The sequence below is a fragment of the Pygoscelis adeliae genome, unplaced genomic scaffold (assembly GCF_000699105.1).
Source record: "Pygoscelis adeliae isolate BGI_AS28 unplaced genomic scaffold, ASM69910v1 Scaffold43, whole genome shotgun sequence".
Classification (NCBI taxonomy): Eukaryota; Metazoa; Chordata; class Aves; order Sphenisciformes; family Spheniscidae; genus Pygoscelis; species Pygoscelis adeliae.
The window spans coordinates 3380774-3398085 of NW_008824538.1; the positions used below are offsets into that span (position 1 = coordinate 3380774).

The 17312-nt window shown below is 40.7% G+C and overlaps 1 protein-coding gene across 1 annotated transcript in view; it reads right to left on the bottom strand.

Annotated features, from left to right (window-relative positions):
- The window catches only part of SOS2 (son of sevenless homolog 2 (Drosophila)), a 49398-nt gene that overhangs the window by 15824 nt on the left and 16262 nt on the right, over nt 1–17312 (bottom strand). Inside the window, exons 7-12 of the mRNA XM_009321646.1 lie at nt 14955–15065; nt 12684–12791; nt 6375–6493; nt 4745–5400; nt 1811–1892; nt 996–1118 (exon numbers count right to left, since the gene is read on the bottom strand). Coding sequence (XP_009319921.1) covers nt 996–1118; nt 1811–1892; nt 4745–5400; nt 6375–6493; nt 12684–12791; nt 14955–15065 — 1199 coding nt within the window. The remainder of the gene's footprint in view (nt 1–995; nt 1119–1810; nt 1893–4744; nt 5401–6374; nt 6494–12683; nt 12792–14954; nt 15066–17312) is intronic.

Here is a 17312-nt window from a genome sequence, read left to right on the forward strand (position 1 = left end):
GGGCCTGACAAATCTCTACAAGGCCACGAGCACACACGAGTGTGAAGGTTACACTGAGGTTGTATAACTTGGACTACATCCAAGAAGGTGCTGGCAGCTATGTATCGACGAACACTACAGTATCACATACATATTTATATTTTTTTATATATATGCGCACAGGTATCTGATGAAAATGGGACTCCTAAGTGACTTGCTGTACACCTACCTTGAAGGTACTGGCACGTCAGTATGACCCTTCACTTTGAGTAAACTGCTGTTGCTCCGAACAGGTAACTACAAGTGACGGCGTGTGGTAAGGCAATAACTGAGGGTACTGTGTGTATTGTTATCTGCCATTAATAGTAACATCTTGACGCTACTAATAAAAACAGTGTAATGAATAAAAGTTGTTCTAGCAAATATTGGTTGTGATCTGTGTCTCCTCCTGACTTGATCCCCTATCAGGGAAACAATTAGCCTCATTCATGCTAGAAACGCTTAATTGTTCCCCAAGTTAGCTTGGTCAGCAAGACCTTGAAGATTCACTGCAGCCTGTTGCAATGTGCAGTACAGACAAGAGTCTCCCTGTCTGCGTGCAAATACATCAGCGGGGCTGGGAAAGGGAGTAAAATACCAGCAGGACTGAAAAAAATGGAAACAGAGAAACTATCTTCATAGGGCCTGTTAACAAGGAATCCATTCAAAACGCAGTCAGAAACACTTTCAGTTGTACATCTCTCACCCACACCCGCTTTACATAGCAGCCATACAGTGTTCTTGTGGGTGGTGATCACAGCTGCGAGCGGCGGCGAACCAAAGTACCGTTGCAACAACAACAGAAGTCAGTATGACTAATCAGAACATGATTTGGGATATTAGTCTGGTTGCAGACAGTGATAAGTCCCTGCTCGACAGCACAGCAGTCTCCAAAAGAGATTACTGTCTCCAGGATCACCATATAATCAGTGAACTAAAATCTGGCTTTAACAGAACAAATTTAAAAGCAAATAAACCTGAGTTGTACTGGCTGGACATATTCCTTGCGAAATCGCTTAAGGTCTGCGCTGATCGGCTGCTCTCCTTTCTCGATTGCCAGCCTGTCTGCTTCAGTAGGCTCAGGCTCTGGGATTTCAAACCTATGAATAAAAGTACCAAAAAACTGATGGCAATTAAGATAAAACACAAACCCTTTATGTAGGACATGAAGAGCAATTGCATTTAAAAAAAATTCAGTGCGGTGAAACTCAAGCACTCATCTAATATCCAGTTTGCCTGGAATTCCCTCCTCCCCTGGCTATGTGCTGCTAACACACCCAGCTCTCACCCTGATAATTCGCTAGCTCTCTGGTCATCACAAGATGTCTAGACTAGGATATAAGGTTTTTAACTACCTGCTAGCTTGATTAAGCGAAGATTAGAAGAAAGCTTAAGAGCGGCTTTATCACACTGTATTAAAATGCTGTTTACATTGAGAGTCTGTGCCTTTCAAACAAACTGCTTAGAACTTTTCCGTCCTTATTTGCATCGAGACTTAGGCATACTCCAACACACTCTCATGATCAAGTGAAGCAGTTCAGAACACTACCACCCCACAGCTGAGGCACACCAAGTGCTCTAGCTAATACTTAATTCAGGTAACTGATTTAACAAACTGGGAAAAGGAAGCTTGCATTAAAAACTTGCATCGCTGTATCCCGTTTCAGAAGTTACTGTTTTATGAGCTTCACTACAACGTGTGCCACACGGCACCGAGAACCCGAGCAGAAAAGGAGCAGGTAAATGAGCACAAAGCCCTTCAATGTCTTCAGAAAGGATGACCACTGCTTACCTTTCAATCAGTAAACTCAGCAGTTCCTGGGGCTTGCAAAACGAGCGGTACGTGGTAAGGAAAGTACGTACAAAATTAGGATCTGTAAACACACAGTAAGAAAATGATGGAGTGTTTTTTTAATCCAATTGCAAAATATCAGAAATAAAATACACATATATTCGCAGAAAAAGCTTACAGTGCAGAAAATACACTAAGGTTATAAGTTAAGCACTGTAATTTGAAAAATACCAGAAATGACACCGCTCGTGAATTTTCATTTAGTTATTTGACGCATTTCCCCTGCAAAAGTGTTCGACTGCACTTCCTAGGTTCTCTCAAAAACCGTGTCTCAGTCTTGGCATGCGGAATGGCTTACACTCTCTGAATATGCAGCTATTCCATGGTTTCATAAGGACAAAGATGACACGGTGGAACTAGGCTACTCTCTTGACATCAGAAACGCCCGCCAAAACGTTTGTCTTACCTATTCTTAAAAAATCTCCAGCAGTGGGGACTGCACACCTGCCCCAGCCCCACCACCGCGGCACGCAACTACCCTCTGCAGAGCAGCCAGCAGGGAAGACGTGACAAGCAGCAGAGGCCTTACAAAGCAAATACCTGCAGCAGTTCAAGACGCTGCATCTCCACAAGCCACCACACCTCTCTCCCGCTGTTTCTCACCGCTATGGTCGGTGTGTTACCGTGAGACGTGCCTATCCGCAAGCTACCACGCGTTTTACTGGGCCCACTCTGCTATATGAGAAGTATTAAAGGAAAAAATAGTGTTCCTTTAATCTCTTTTAATTCCACTCTCTTGTACAGAGTTTCTTAGATCGTGAATAAGCAAGCTGATAAACAAATCACTTTTCTGTGAGCCACGAAGGGTCATCATCTGGTCCTAACCCTGACATCCCTGCAGCAGACTCCCTCACAAGGGTAACAGCGGCACTACCCTGCTACCGTGTGGTACGCAGCAGCTTCCAGAGCTGCCTGGGAGCAAACGAATGCTGAAATACAGGAAAACCAGGCCTAGAGAAGTGCATGTGCATATGCTCTGCTCAGACTCGTGGATTTTGGGTTGTTGGGAGTTTCTTTTTTCCTGATGTTCTGTAAATAGCCTTTAATCTGTCAGCATGAGGTGCAGGTAGCTTACACCAGCAGTCTTCAACACGTGGGCAGTGAATTTCTTCCAACAAGCCCACAAAAGATTAAGACAAACACTGCTTTTAAGAAGGCTTGAATTCCCTGCAGAGCACTGCTCAACATTTTTAAGGGACCCATATATAGGAACGTGCTTGCAAGCTAAAAGTAATAGTGCTCTCATTCTGTGATAATGCTGCTGAGTTTGCACCCTAGTCCGGCGCTGGCCTGTTCTGCTTCCACGTCACATCTACGTTCACTCTTCAGTACTATTTATGACATTTTAAAAGTAAATCTTCCTCTTACCACTGAACAGGCAGGTAGTCTTGTCTGCTTTGCAGACAAGACCTGCAATTCTCTTCAAATGGGGGCTGCTACTCTGCTCTCTAACCTGTGTAGGTTCCTTTATACTATTTTAAAAATTACTTATTTTTGTAAATGACATTCTCAAGAAAATAGAAAATACAAGCAATGTGCTACAAATAGTGGCTCGCGATTAAAATTCAAGAGTTTATTAACTCTGCATCTGCTGCCTCCCATGGTATCCTGGTATCGACTGGGGACTTCTTTGACATGACAGAGGTCATTCTGTGAATGCAGACTGCAGCAAAGCCTGCTTCAAACAAATCTGAAACTAACGCAAACCTACAATAAACTGACAGTTTAAAAAAAAATCACATCTTGACCTAAATACAAACAAAAAGCATCACCGAGATCTGCTGAGAGTCCTTCCACAGGCTATTAGTCATCAAAATGCCCTTGTGGAGGCTGAGGGAGAGGATTTTGTTAGTCTTGGCTCCAAACACTGTTTGGAGAAAGCACGCAGAAACCCAAGAGGCAATGCTTTCATTGAAGATTCCCAAGGCCAAAGTGGCGAGTACTTGCGCTATAAAAACTGAAGTTATGCTAGCAAACTAATACTCAAATACACCAGTTCATTTGGGAAAAGAGCTAAGTTTACAAGCCACCGAAACCCATCACATTTTAGAAATGGATGACTTGGGACTCACAGACAACACAACTACAGATTCCCTGCGTACCAACTAGTTGCACCAATACTGAGCTTCAATGTGAGAAATGCTATTTTTTAATTTTTTTTTTTTTTTTAATAGACAGCTCCACACTATCTAGCCTTAGTTTTACAAAAAAGACTCACTTGAACACCAGGCAGTTTTGTAAAAAGCACGAAGGAGACCATCACTGTTTCAGAAGTTTTACAAAAACTGCACACCACTTCCACCAGCATCCTTACGTCAGCTTCACTGCACCCCCTTTCAGTGCATGCTTTTCACCCCAAACCTAAGATCTAACATTTTCATCAACGTTAGCACTTCATGTAACTACTTCAAGGTTTAATTTCTGTGACTTTAAGATAGTATTTCACAGGAAAGTCTGAAGAATGCCAATTGTGATTTGCATCCTTTTCTACCGAGGGACTTCACAAAGCAGCAGGTTGAAGTATAATAAATATAACCTCCAACCTTTTTCTTCCTCCACAGTCACACAGCCTGTAACTGCACAACTGCTTTAGCCATGATGGTCTCAGGAAACACACTAGTGGCTCCTATTAGACCACTGATACTTTTTTTGGGGGGAGGGGAGAAGGCTTGCATACCCAAAATTTTCTTACAGCTTTGCCAGCAAAGCCAGTTGATTTAATAACAGATACTGGGGATTTTTTCTGCAAATCTTACTTTACATTTAACTATACGCAGAAAAAAACCCCAACCAAACACAAGATAAAAGGATTAATTTCATCACCCATACAAGCATGACCTTAAAAAACATATACATAACAAATGTACAGGATACCTGCATACATATGGTAAGTTAACCTTTCGATTAATTTCACAACCGTTCCTCCTTTGATGATAGGAATGCCATTCCTGATTTGCAAGTTGTCCTCAAAAACGATGTTATCCTCCGAGTCTTCCACTACAAAACGATACACGTTTGGGCTGGGCAGCCTCAGTGGCTGTTCATTTTCTTCTTGCAGTAATACTGAATCAAGCATCCTATCCAGAGTACTGCGATATTGGAGGGAAATCAGAGCGGCCATCCAGTTACTCTTCTCTTCAGCAGACTTGGCAGCAAACAGTATACTGTTTTCATCTTTCGACACCAGTTCAAAAGCATGTTTGTATTCAGATGTGTCATCTTTATCAATAATCTGTATTTTCCTCATGATAATTTTTTCCTTCAGTCTATACTCTGCATTGCTGTAACCAGGAAGCCGTGATTGACCGTGATTAGTTTTACAGCTGATCATTAAACCATCAAAGAGAAAGATGTGGCGTTCATGTTTGGCTCCTATTTTCGTCAAGCCACCTTCCATTATGAATTCATTACAGCACTGCCCAATATCTTTGCCTTCCCAGCCATCAATATTTTTCTGGATTTCATTCATTTTCTTGATGGCCAAGTGCTTGCTTCTTATTTGTCGGTTATAGAAGCGACAGACCGGCTCCCTTGAATGAATAAAAGAAAAAGTCATGATGGGCACATTCCACATTTGCCATCCCAAGAGACCAAAAAAATCAACTAAGTTACTTGTTTATATCATTATTTCTTTGCCCTAAATATACCCTAACCAAGTTTACCGTTCCAGATAAGCCACGTGCACTGCTTTGGCTAGGCAAAGAGTAATATATTGACATTATTGATGGAAGTGGACCGCAACGGTTTTGGGCTGCTACTCCATTCACAATGAAAACTGGCATAAAGACATGCCTTGAAAACAAAATATACACATTATCTAACAAGAAAAAAATTACAATGCCTTCCTGTCCTGGTTTCGGCAGGGATAGAGTTAATTTCCTTCCTAGTAGCTGGTACAGTGCTGTGCTTTGGATTTAGGGTGAGAACAATGTTGATAACTCACCAACGTTTTAGTTGTTGCTAGGTAGTGTTTACACTAGTCAAGGACTTTTCAGCTCCCCGTGCTCTGCCGACTGAGCAGGCTGGGGGGGCACAAGAAGCTGGGAGGGGGCACAGCCGGGACAGCTGACCCCAACTGGCCAAAGGGACATTCCATACCATGGGACGTCATGCTCAGTACATAAACTGGGGGAAGAAGGAGGAAGCGGGGGATGTTCGGAGCGATGGCGTTTGTCTTCCCAAGTCACCGTTAGGCGTGATGGAGCCCTGCTGTCCTGGAGATGGCTGAACACCTGCCTGCCCATGGGAAGGAGTGAATGAATTCCTTGTTTTGCTTTGCTTGCGCGTGTGGCTTTTGCTTTACCTATTAAACTGTCTTCATCTCAACCCACGAGTTTCGTCACTTTTACCCTTCCGATTCTCTCCCCCATCCCACTTGGGGGGAGCGAGCGAGCGGCTGTGTGGGGCTTAGTTGCCAGCTGAGGTTAAACCACAACACTTCCACATCACTCAACTCCTCCTCTGCCGACTTTGGGAAACCAGGGTAAGTTTTGTGGATTATTACCCAGGCCGACGTCTTGGGGAGTGTTTGCTGTAAATGCGCTCCATGCTGCACTGCAGATTCAGAAGAGCAGTAATGGCTTGTTTCAAGCACTCCCGATCCTCTTCATCTTCACTGCCTTCCTATGCAATTGCTGTGACATAACAAACATTTTCCTTTCAGATTTGTCTAATTTTTAGAAGGGTAGGAAGACTGACAAACATTCTTACTCAGTGTTATCTACAGGACGCAGTGAAGTCAGTGACTTCAAGTCAACGAGAGAGTTATTACTAGAAGCACACTCAAAACTAGCTACGCACGTAACGAAAAACATTTGTCAGATATTCAGGAAAAGTCAGTAGATAGTCAACAGGAGACAGCAGGAGGGAGTTTAGAAAGATAACCCTTCACCCTTTTACCGAGAGCCAACGCTAATTGTCAGGCACTTTTTCCTGTTATCTTTTCAACAATGTCCTGTTTCACAACTGATTTTATTAAATAGTTTGGAGGTTTGAAATAGTCAAGAATTAAATGGTGTTTTATGTAACTACGTGTAATATTCCTTCAACGAGTCAGTTAATCTCAACATTTCAGAGCAAATTTAAAAGACGGAATGACCAAGATTCTCTCTCTGCTTCTTACCATTCTAAATTCTGCCATCTTTAGCAAACTCACCTATTTCAAGAAGAAATGTCAATTTTGCATGGTGCAACCTAACATAGTAAAAAAGAGCCTGAAATTCAAGATTTGCTACTAATAGCAAAATGTCAAGACAGCGAGAATCAGCGTATTTCCTTTTTATAAAGACTAGATCCGTCTCTACCACTAGGCAGAAACTTCTCAAATTAGGAAATTCAACAGGCTTTTGTATCATCTCCACACACTTGGCAGCAATATGCTTTGAGCAAAGCCGATTCACAGAGTTCCTCTTTTTGGTTCTTTAAGGTGATCACTCCTAAAATACTACTGATATAAATAAGAGAGATTTTTCTTTTTAACCCCTTTCATGTTAAAGATAGTATGAATTTTTTTTAAAGAAAATTCAAGCAAATAGATTGCTCGGCAAAATCAAGACAATATGCCACGCAGTTTTGGATAAACTCTGTTTTACCTACATACTTTAAAAGAAATCTTACTTACAATCACTCAGCATGGCAGAAGCCTTCTTTTCCTTTCCCCACTATGTTCCCTCAGCAAGGATATGTAGCTTCCTCTAAAAGTAATTAAGAGAACAGGATTTGACCAGATTGGTCCACTCTCTTCATGTGATTTAAATTACTAAAATTTTTATTTTTCACGTGCCCAAACAACCTCCATCTTGCGTATTAGAGAAATGAAAGTTTCATGGCCAAAAATTTCTGGGAAGTTTATGAGCTGAGGAACAGTACAGGGAAGGGAAAAATGTCTACCTCTGCGGAAACCCTTATTTTCCTTACTCTCAGCCACAGAAATGCAAAGAACATAAAAATGGTGTGAAAAGATGACAAGTGCAAAATCCTAAAGGTGGGAAAAGCTACCGAGTCTGATAAAATACTCTTTCTCCTCACATGTCCTGAGCACAATTTCTTCCATCCCCTTTCCAACGGGAGCTGTGTTTGGCACTTAACAGACATCAAATGGCATGTTTTGCTTTTTTTGTATTAAAAAAGAAAAAAAAAACAAACACATTTGGGAGTAATCTAATCCATTCCTACACCTTAATGCATAGATTCCTGAAGATCAGGCAGATTATCTGAAGCATATCTCATTCTCTGTAATCACTGAGCAACCTGATCTAGTTGAAGATGTCCCTGCCCACGGCAGGGGGGTTGGACTAGATGGCCTTGAGAGGTCCCTTCCAACCCAAACCATTCTGTGATTCTATCTGCTTTTCCGAATGCCAGTTCTTAACAAGCATCTTTCCGATTAAACAGCAGATGCAAAAGCATAACATGCTTGCTAGACAGAGAAAATATGTAAATCTTTAGAAAAGGGAAAAAGGGGGTCCGGCTTATGCCAGATGTATTTAAAATACCAGTGATGATAAACCAAGAATAACTATTCCATTTATTGTACAGAAAACTGTCAGAAAATAGTAGTGAAGAACACTGTTTACTTAAAAAAATTCTATCGTGGTGATCCTGTAGAATCCTGACCAGGGTTTCTCTGTCAGTCAATGGCTGTCAATGATTAGGTAAGGAAAAGATCAAAAGGCGGACTTTCATACATTTTGGATTGCTTGATAACAACACAGTGAGTCACATGCAAGAATTAGGGATGATAATCTGCCTGTAAGCCACATGAGAAGGAAGGATATACTCTACAGTCAGTAGAAGAAAACCTTCTTGGACTTGAACAGCCCTCTGCTTACCTTCGGGATTTTAATGATATATCTAACTGGCACCTTGCTCAGGATTTGGATGGATTATATGACCCCTTGAGTTCTTTGCACTGCATTCAATGAATGATTGATAGTCTGGTATCAACAGACATATTTATGAAAACATACCCGGATCTTGAAAGTCTGATGAAACGCTAAGCTCTCCTCTACACTGCCAGCAATAAGGTGTTCACGCTTGGAAATGTCAAGCATAGTGTTTTAAACCTGAATACTCCGATAATCAATTAAAGATGTCACAAGCAGAATATATTTGGGTTACCCGTGTGCAAGGTCTAACAACTTTTGATCACTAGCACTATTTTTTCCTACAAGACAGTTTTATTTCTTTAGCATGACTTCCTTCAGCCTTTGCTATCATCAGTCATTCCGGAACAACCTACAGCAGGTTCATCTTCTGTCAATACCTGAACAAGCAATCAACATTAAAGTGACATCAGGGCCTGCCCTCTGACTCAAGGTGTTCAAAGGCTGTTTCCTGGTGACCTCTATACGGCTGCTAACGAAAAGCAGACAAACCAAACAAATTCAGCATGGGGGTCTCCAAACGACATCCAACCCTTCTGCCTCCTGCTTAGGCAAAGAGGAGTCTCTAACGCAGATCCTGCGTCAGAGGCTGCACAAACAGGTTTCTGCACCAAGGAGAAAAGTTCTGCAGCTTGAAAGAATTTTCAAACTTTTTACACTTTAATTTCATTCGTTTTAGTTGTGCTATTTTGCAAAAGAGCAAACATGGAGGCCTGCGCTTCTGTAAATCATTATTTTATTTACCTCCCAATTCAGTAGGGTTTTTGGGTAACTTTCTTTAGGAGCAACAGTCTCAATCTTAGCTTCCCTCCCTACTGAAGCCATGAAAATATTTTGAGTATTCTGTTGCTTTTCTGCTTCCATTTTTGTTAGGTCTTTTTCAACCAAGGTTCCTAGAGACAAATACAATGGTAACAGGGAAGCAGTACCAGCAGTTTATAATATATTAATATTGTTGAATAAATACCTTCTCTACCCGTAAAAAAACCACTGCTTTTAAAAATCACTGCTGTAAATTTAGGATGTTTTCAAAATACAACATAAAATTCAAATTTTGAACCTGCAACTGAAGTGATCACAACAAAAGATTCTGTATTTATCATTATTCACTACAGTGATATTTAAGACCTCTGCTCTGTGCTCACAAGGTTAGAAAGACTCAAGACAGCCAAGTGTCAGCCTCTGCAGCTGAATTCTAATTCTATTCCGAAATCTTGTATACTGTGGATAAAGGTCATATTTCATAATTTTCACTACTAAAATTCCCTTGTTAAAAAAGGTATCATATAATATTATATGTCATGCAGCATCCTGCTGTATTATCCAAGTTAAAAACAAATAAAAGAAATAACTAAATGTTTTTGCACTATCTGCCAGACTTTATTCTTCAAAGATATGTGGCAATTTTAAGAATGTGCATGTATAACCTGATCCTATCAATATTAACCGGGGTTACGAGCAGACTCAGAGTCCCCAGGAGACAGAAAACTCTTGCAGCACTACAGATTTAAGACAGGCTATCAAAAACAAATTATCTTCTCTGTGCCATGGTTTAAAACATAAATAGTAACCACCCTTTCCTGTCACTGAAGAAAAAACTACCAAGTTTGCATGCAAAGCATGTAATCTTGAGTTTTGATTGAAAACACACAAAACTCTGCTCAATAAGGCGTATGTGTAATGTTTCCCTAAAAAGCGGACAAACACTACGCAGCTTGTAAAATCAGTTAACTGTTTAGATTCTCCCAAAACTGTGGCGTATGATTTCGTTCTTCAAGTTTCATACTGATGCACTCCATTTCCCAGCTTTAAGGCACAATGGGTCATTAATTAGCCTGACCTTCAGCATAATACAGGTCACTAACCCAATTAGGTCTTTTAAACGTGAAGGAAGAACATTTTAAGAAGTTCCAGAGAATTATCATATGCAACTGACCCTTACGGAAAGGGAAGTTACACTATTATGAAAGACAGATGCATCTACGAAGCTATCAGTGCTCACGTCGCAGCAAGGCTGGCAGAACCACGCCGTGCTTCTGCTGTCATCCTTTAGTTCTTTGATCAGTTTATTTTCTTTTGGAAGATGTCCTTATAGAAACACAAGCTTTATGAAGGCAAATATTAACACTACGGCAATGTAAAGTTTCTGTGCTCAATAGAAACAGTGCAGTAATCCAGAGAAAAGTTCATTGACCATCAGGGTTGATTTGATTTTTGGGGGGGGGGTTTAAGCTTTGTTAACTGTTTTCTAAACTGACTATGAGTAGAAATGCTTAAAGGTTTAAAATTTATTGAGACCACTTGGATTTAAACCTTCCTACAAAATACTGGCAATCCATACATTGGAGATGTGTGGTTCATGGGTCAAAACAAATCATCCTTATTTTTACCTATCTAAATCAGGATATGCAAAAAATCACAGCAGACATAACGAAAACAAGACTGAACTTCAAAAAGAAAAAAAAAAAGAAAAAAGAAAAAAAAAAGGAATACGTGCCAGATATTAACTACAGACCTGGTCTTAAAACAATTGCTATTTTTTGGCTTGAGATTCTTTTGAGAAAATTTTATGTTGTATTATACATAAGTTCTATGTTGCAAAGTTTCCTTTTCTTCCTTCATACAAGTAAATCCTTTGAAATACAACGGAAGACCATGTAACACACCTGTACGACACTGCTACTATCACTTTTTACATTGAGAACTTGAAAGTGTGATTTCTGTTGCTATTTCAAAATGTCAACTATAGCCACAGGATATTTCACCTGTTTAATTTAAGTATATCCCAGTTAGTTAATAATTCACTTACCCTTATAAGCGTTACAAACTTTCCCAACGCAACGGGGCAAATAGAAACTTTTTTTACATTATCCTCAGCTACTTAAAAAAAAGCTCCGATCTAAGTCTTTTTCAAGATACTGCATTTTCTACAGCCACATGGTTTTTTCTTATTCAAGAATGATTATTATAGATCTCAGATGTTAAATTTCTGCTGACTGCTGGCCTCTCTTCTCATAACTCACAGCAAAAACATTTGCTTGTAAGCAAAAAGATACATGCTTAGTTACTTTTTGGCTTTTAGCTGTTATACCCAAGGGAAATATCTACTGATGTAAACCACCTTGCTAGTGCACATCAGAATAAAATATGTGCAAGTGATCTGTGGTCAAACCAATAGAGGCTGTTCCAAAGTAAGTAATGCCTCAATAGGCAGAATCGCTCATAAATACAGACTAGATGCCAACCTAAAAAACTTGTATGGTAAGACCCCTGAAATATGTCCTACAGGAATAACTTTTTATCATCTGAATCAGAATTCCATAAAGCCTGACAGTTCATCAGTGTCACTTCTTAAAAGATAGAAAATAAGAAAATAATAGTGCTTATTTTCATTCCTCCTCAATACGGAGAAAGGGTGGTACGCTATGAAAAATGGTATTTTTGCTGTATCTCTTCAATTTAGGACTCAAGACAAATGGTTGAACATTAAGAACAGATTATTCTGACTCTGCTGAAAAGAAATGCCTCCCCAGTCCCCAAAACAAGATCAGCTGAGCTGCAACTGGAGTGTGACTTGAGACTGAGAACACTGATCTGAATTACGCTCAGCTTTTTCTGAACAGGCAAAAAATTCAGAACTCAAGGAAAAAAGAAATTAGATTTGCATATTGAATTTTTAACTATATTAGAACTCAAGTTCAATAAAGGTTTAATAAAATACAGTTACTTCAAATGTTCACATCAGAGCAACAGATGCTTTAGCAGATTTTTTGAAATTATTCTATTTTTCAGACATATACTAACTGGTGTCAAATTAATGTTTTCGTATCTTTCAGTTTTCAGAAGCAGTAAGTAAAACCTGATCGCCTATTTAAAAGCTCAGGTTCTCCACATTAAGAAATGTTTTTAGCAGAAAACAAGAGTGTGGCTTCATTTACCTGTAGTAACTCAAAGTAGTGCAAACAATGATAGACTGGGATAAGCATGAGTCGCGGGAGGACGTATCGTACAGCTTCTTTAAACCCTTCAGCAGTAGACTGAAAAGGAAAAATAAACAGGATTACTTACACTGAAATACTCAAAACGGGACTGGACAAGGCCCCGAAGTTAGCACTGCTTTAAGCAAGACGGTTGTGCTAGACGCATCCAGGGTGTCCCTTCTGATCTATATTACCCTATGCTTACATCTAGTAGTAAGGAAGACAATAAAGTATGCAAAAACATTTTTGCCTAATGAGACTCTTTATAAGATTCAGAGACACATAAATGCTCTGACATCAAGGAAACAGAACCTGTAAACACCCTCTTCCAGGCACTGCAAGCACCTTTTCCATCCATGGCTTCGGGTGGATTTTGACGCATACTCACCAGTGAACCCACAGCTCTGAAAACACCCCTAGCCCCCACAACAAACGCTGGCACAATCTGCCTCCTTAAAATGGTAACCAGTCGGATGGTCCATATTTTTGCCAGAAGTAGCAAATCAAATATAAGAAGCTAGAGGACCAAGTTTCCCACAAGTCATTTTATAAGCATCCTTTAATTCACGTAGAGGTGCTCCTATTGCAATCCCTAGCACCTTTGTATTTCAGCACTGTCTGCAGAACTCAATTAATAGCGTTAGTCCAAGGTGACAACACCTAAAAATAATGCACTGGCTATGGCTAAGCTGCACACCTTATTCCCCAGTCAACAGCCACATCCCGGAATGCAGAAAATGCTTGAAAATACTTTGAAAAAAGCTTATACCCATTTCCAAAACAACATGTTTTACCCTGGGCCACAGTTTGCCGCAGAATTTAAAGACAACACTGGAATGTTAAAGACCAGCCAGGACTCCCATACAATCTAATAAACTTGTCACCAACTTCCCTCTAATGCCCTCTCCTCCCAATTAAGTACACTGTGCTTCAATTTACACCCAACATACCACAGAAATATGGAGGTCCCATCAAGTACCCAAGAAATTAATGTTAGTCTCTCCTCTCCCCCAGAAACTGAGAATCACAAGTTCATGACTTCGAAAATGAGTTAGAAATCTTTTCCCATTCCCAGCAGTTAACTAACACAATAGCTGAAGTTGTAAGATGAGGAGAGGTTTTCCAAAGGACGGTGAAATCCCTGCCATCTCCCGTATCAAGGTAACTATTGAACAGAAACTGAATTACCTGATCTCCTTTTCGGAGATGACCTCTCCCCCCGTTTAAGACTTCTGGCTGCATCTCTCTGCAATTGTCAGAGACAGCTCATATCCGTCCATGGCACAGAGCTTGGACCTCAGCCTTCACTCCACAGCTTGGAGAAGAAGTGTGAAGGGACATCCCTAGGAATGCCCAAACCTTTCTACAGTGACGAGAGTCAGAAAGGAGGCCAGATTCACTGTCAAATGACTCGATTACCAATTTAATCTGCAATAGGGCTTTGGGCTTTAAATTTGCTAGGGAGGTGGGTAAAGGGTCTTACTTCGTTCACCAAGTAATATTTAAGAGCGAGATGATCCAGCTTACCAAGCGCTCAGAGCTGAAGAGGAAACACTCACCCTGAAGGAATGGCTTGGAGGAATCTCAGCTTGCAGAGACGCGGGCCCCAGTGAACTGTACAAACTAAGCTCTACTACAATGGGTTTAGCTGGGAGCACCACTGACCGAACACTTGCTCAGCAGCTTCTCTAAGTGCATTTCTGAACACAAGCTCAGTCTTCTGAACAGTAGTCTTTAATAGATCTGCCATGCTGGCAGAAGGACGGAATAAAAAATAATTTACAAAAAAAAAAAAAAAAAATCACAGATGATCTTCCTGGATAGTCCTATTAAAGAAATGATTCAAGAAGGTCCCAGCCTCAACGCCAAACAAAGGGGCCTGGGATACGTAAGGAAGAAAGTGAAAATATTCATGCCTGGATGCCTGTGTTTGGCATTAAAAGGCAGAACAGAAATAGAAGTGGCAGATATGAGAGGTCGCCCTCTATTCTTAAGCAAGAGAGTCTGATGTGAGGACAAAAAAAACTGCAAAAGACTCATGGATGGGTCAGATCTATGTCCAGTTTTTACAAAAATAGGCGGAGTCCAAATATCTTACACAGAAGAAAGGTCAGAATCTAGAGGATTTCTTCCTCAGTAGAAAGTAAAGAGTTACTGACAAAATCCAAACCCTTAAAACATGAGACCGAAAGCAATTCAGTTTTTCTCAGTTGCACTCACCTGAAAGTGGAGAGCAACAGCAGGTTTTGCCATTAAGTTATTAAAATGCTCATGAAATTGTGGAGAGAGAATATCCTGGGACAAGGTTTCATATGGATCAAAGGCTTGCTCCTAAATAAAAACAGAGAATTATATAAATACATGAAGGATGCAAGATATTTCTGTCCCAGCTGGCACAATTAATTCCTTTAATAAGCTGATACACAAGTGGAACTTTTCAAGAAAAGATCAATTTTGCAAAACAAATATTAAGTAAACCACAAACCTTTTACACTTCCAAATTTTAAATGCACACAACATTTTCTCAGCATTCCTCAATCTCACCATACTTACCACTAACACAAACTTTGTTTTACTGAAGCAGTGGGAACCAAGAAAAGTTCTTGCTTTCAGTCCACCCACATTTCACACAGAACCCTCTCTGTCAATAAAGAACGACACTTCGGAAAGAAGTGCAGGTAAAGATGAACTTTGGAGCCTGTCACAAGGAGGCATTGTTGTACCACCACCATTTCAGGGTACATCACGTTAAGAATGGTCGGTCATAAGCACTGGACTTCTGCACGCTATTCTGGCCATGCTGTACGGCTGGGAAAATACCTCACCCTGGGACAAAGCAGCTAGTCTGAAAGAGTCTCAGAGGAAAGTCCTCTAATGACACCAAGGGTTTCAGGTGGAAAAATTACAACTCTGGATGGAGTATCTGGCTGTGATTCTGTAATATCAACTGCAGCAGGATGGGATGAAAACCTGACTGTACATGAATCTCTGCAGGAATAATTTAATGACTGCTCATAGATCACCTGCTCCAAAGCCTGTCAGGCTGTTCCCGAGTCTCCGCAGATTCACTGGGCTGAATCACTCATGAATCACCAGGTTATCCGGTGCTGATGGCACGGTGCCCAGAATAAGCACATACCTCTTTTCACCTTAACGCAGAAGTGCTTGTCAGAATACAGGCTGCAGAGTTTGGGAGTACAGAACACCACAAAGGCTCATTCAGGTAAAGTCTCAAGTCTTCCATTTGCAGAGGGTCCAGGGGATTTCCTACCCTACCCATGGGGCAGCTCCAATTAAACTCTCTGTGGGGAGAGAGGCACAGAATGCGCCCTCTTTTCACATGCAAATTCTAATCATCACTCTCAACTCTCCTCGTCAAGTTCTAATCACCGCTGTCCATTCGCATTAGATTGTGTCTGGGAGGGGGAATGAAAGGGGGGGAAGGTTTGGCACTTCAGCAGCAGCAGCTGAAGAGAAACGAGACACTCTCTAACTGAACAGGCTGGTTTTCTCAAGCAGAATCTGAATCCAGTTCACAGCCTGGGTTTTTTTTTGTTTACTCCACACCTGCCCACTACCTGCAAGCGTACAATGTGGGAGTCTTATTTTAAAACATCCCAATTAAAGACAGGGGACAATGTCACTGCATATACAGTTTCTCTCTGCTATACTGGCCAAGAAAAAATGAACGTAAGTCTCCGCAGCAGCAGTACAGTAAGTCAGCCACGGGGGGTGTGTTCAGCAGCATCCAGAGGTAGTAAGCACGAATGGACAGATGGCTGCAGGTGCTCCACCGGCTCGGTCCTCCGCACCACGGGACGCAAGCAGAGAGCAGGGCTGGACCTACTACTCAAAACGTAATCTTGCATGCAAATCTACTGGGGGAGCCAGACCAACACATATTTATTCTGTGCTGTCTTTTTAAATTTTTTACTGCATTTTAGAAGTGTTCTCAGTTTCTTCCACTCAGACTTTAATCAGTATTTCGAGTTTTTGGGTTTGTTTTTTGAACACAAGATTGAAACAAACTGCATTAGCTATCTTCCCCAAGAGACTACTAAAAAAAAAAGTTTTTTACACTTCCAGTGTTGCAAAAGTTACTGAAACACGGAGACATTAACTTCATGCCCATGTAAGTCATCTTAATGCAGCATACAGTTCTGGATTGGCGTTTGTACGTTTCAGCCCCTTTTGCTGTAGTGCACTGGTTTCCACCTTTTTTGCTTTGTGGATACCTAAAACTTCTCCTACAGAAGCAAATTTACAATCTACTGATAATAACCTCACTTTATTAGCTTCCTTCTGAAGACCACTTCAAACTAGGCGCAAAGACACCCTGCCCTCAGTTCAGAGGTTCTCCTGCCACCAGCTGAACATCACTAAAGAGATTATCCAAGGCAATCATTAAAACACATTGTAGTAGTTAGAAATGTAAAAGTTACCACCAAGTAAAATTTTTTTACCAGCATATCAACAAATATCCACCTCCCACTCATACGTGTCAGGCATCAAGTTTTTTAATTTCTTCCACACCAGGAAAAACTGTTTTATTTTCCCCATACTTCCTTATCTCAAAAC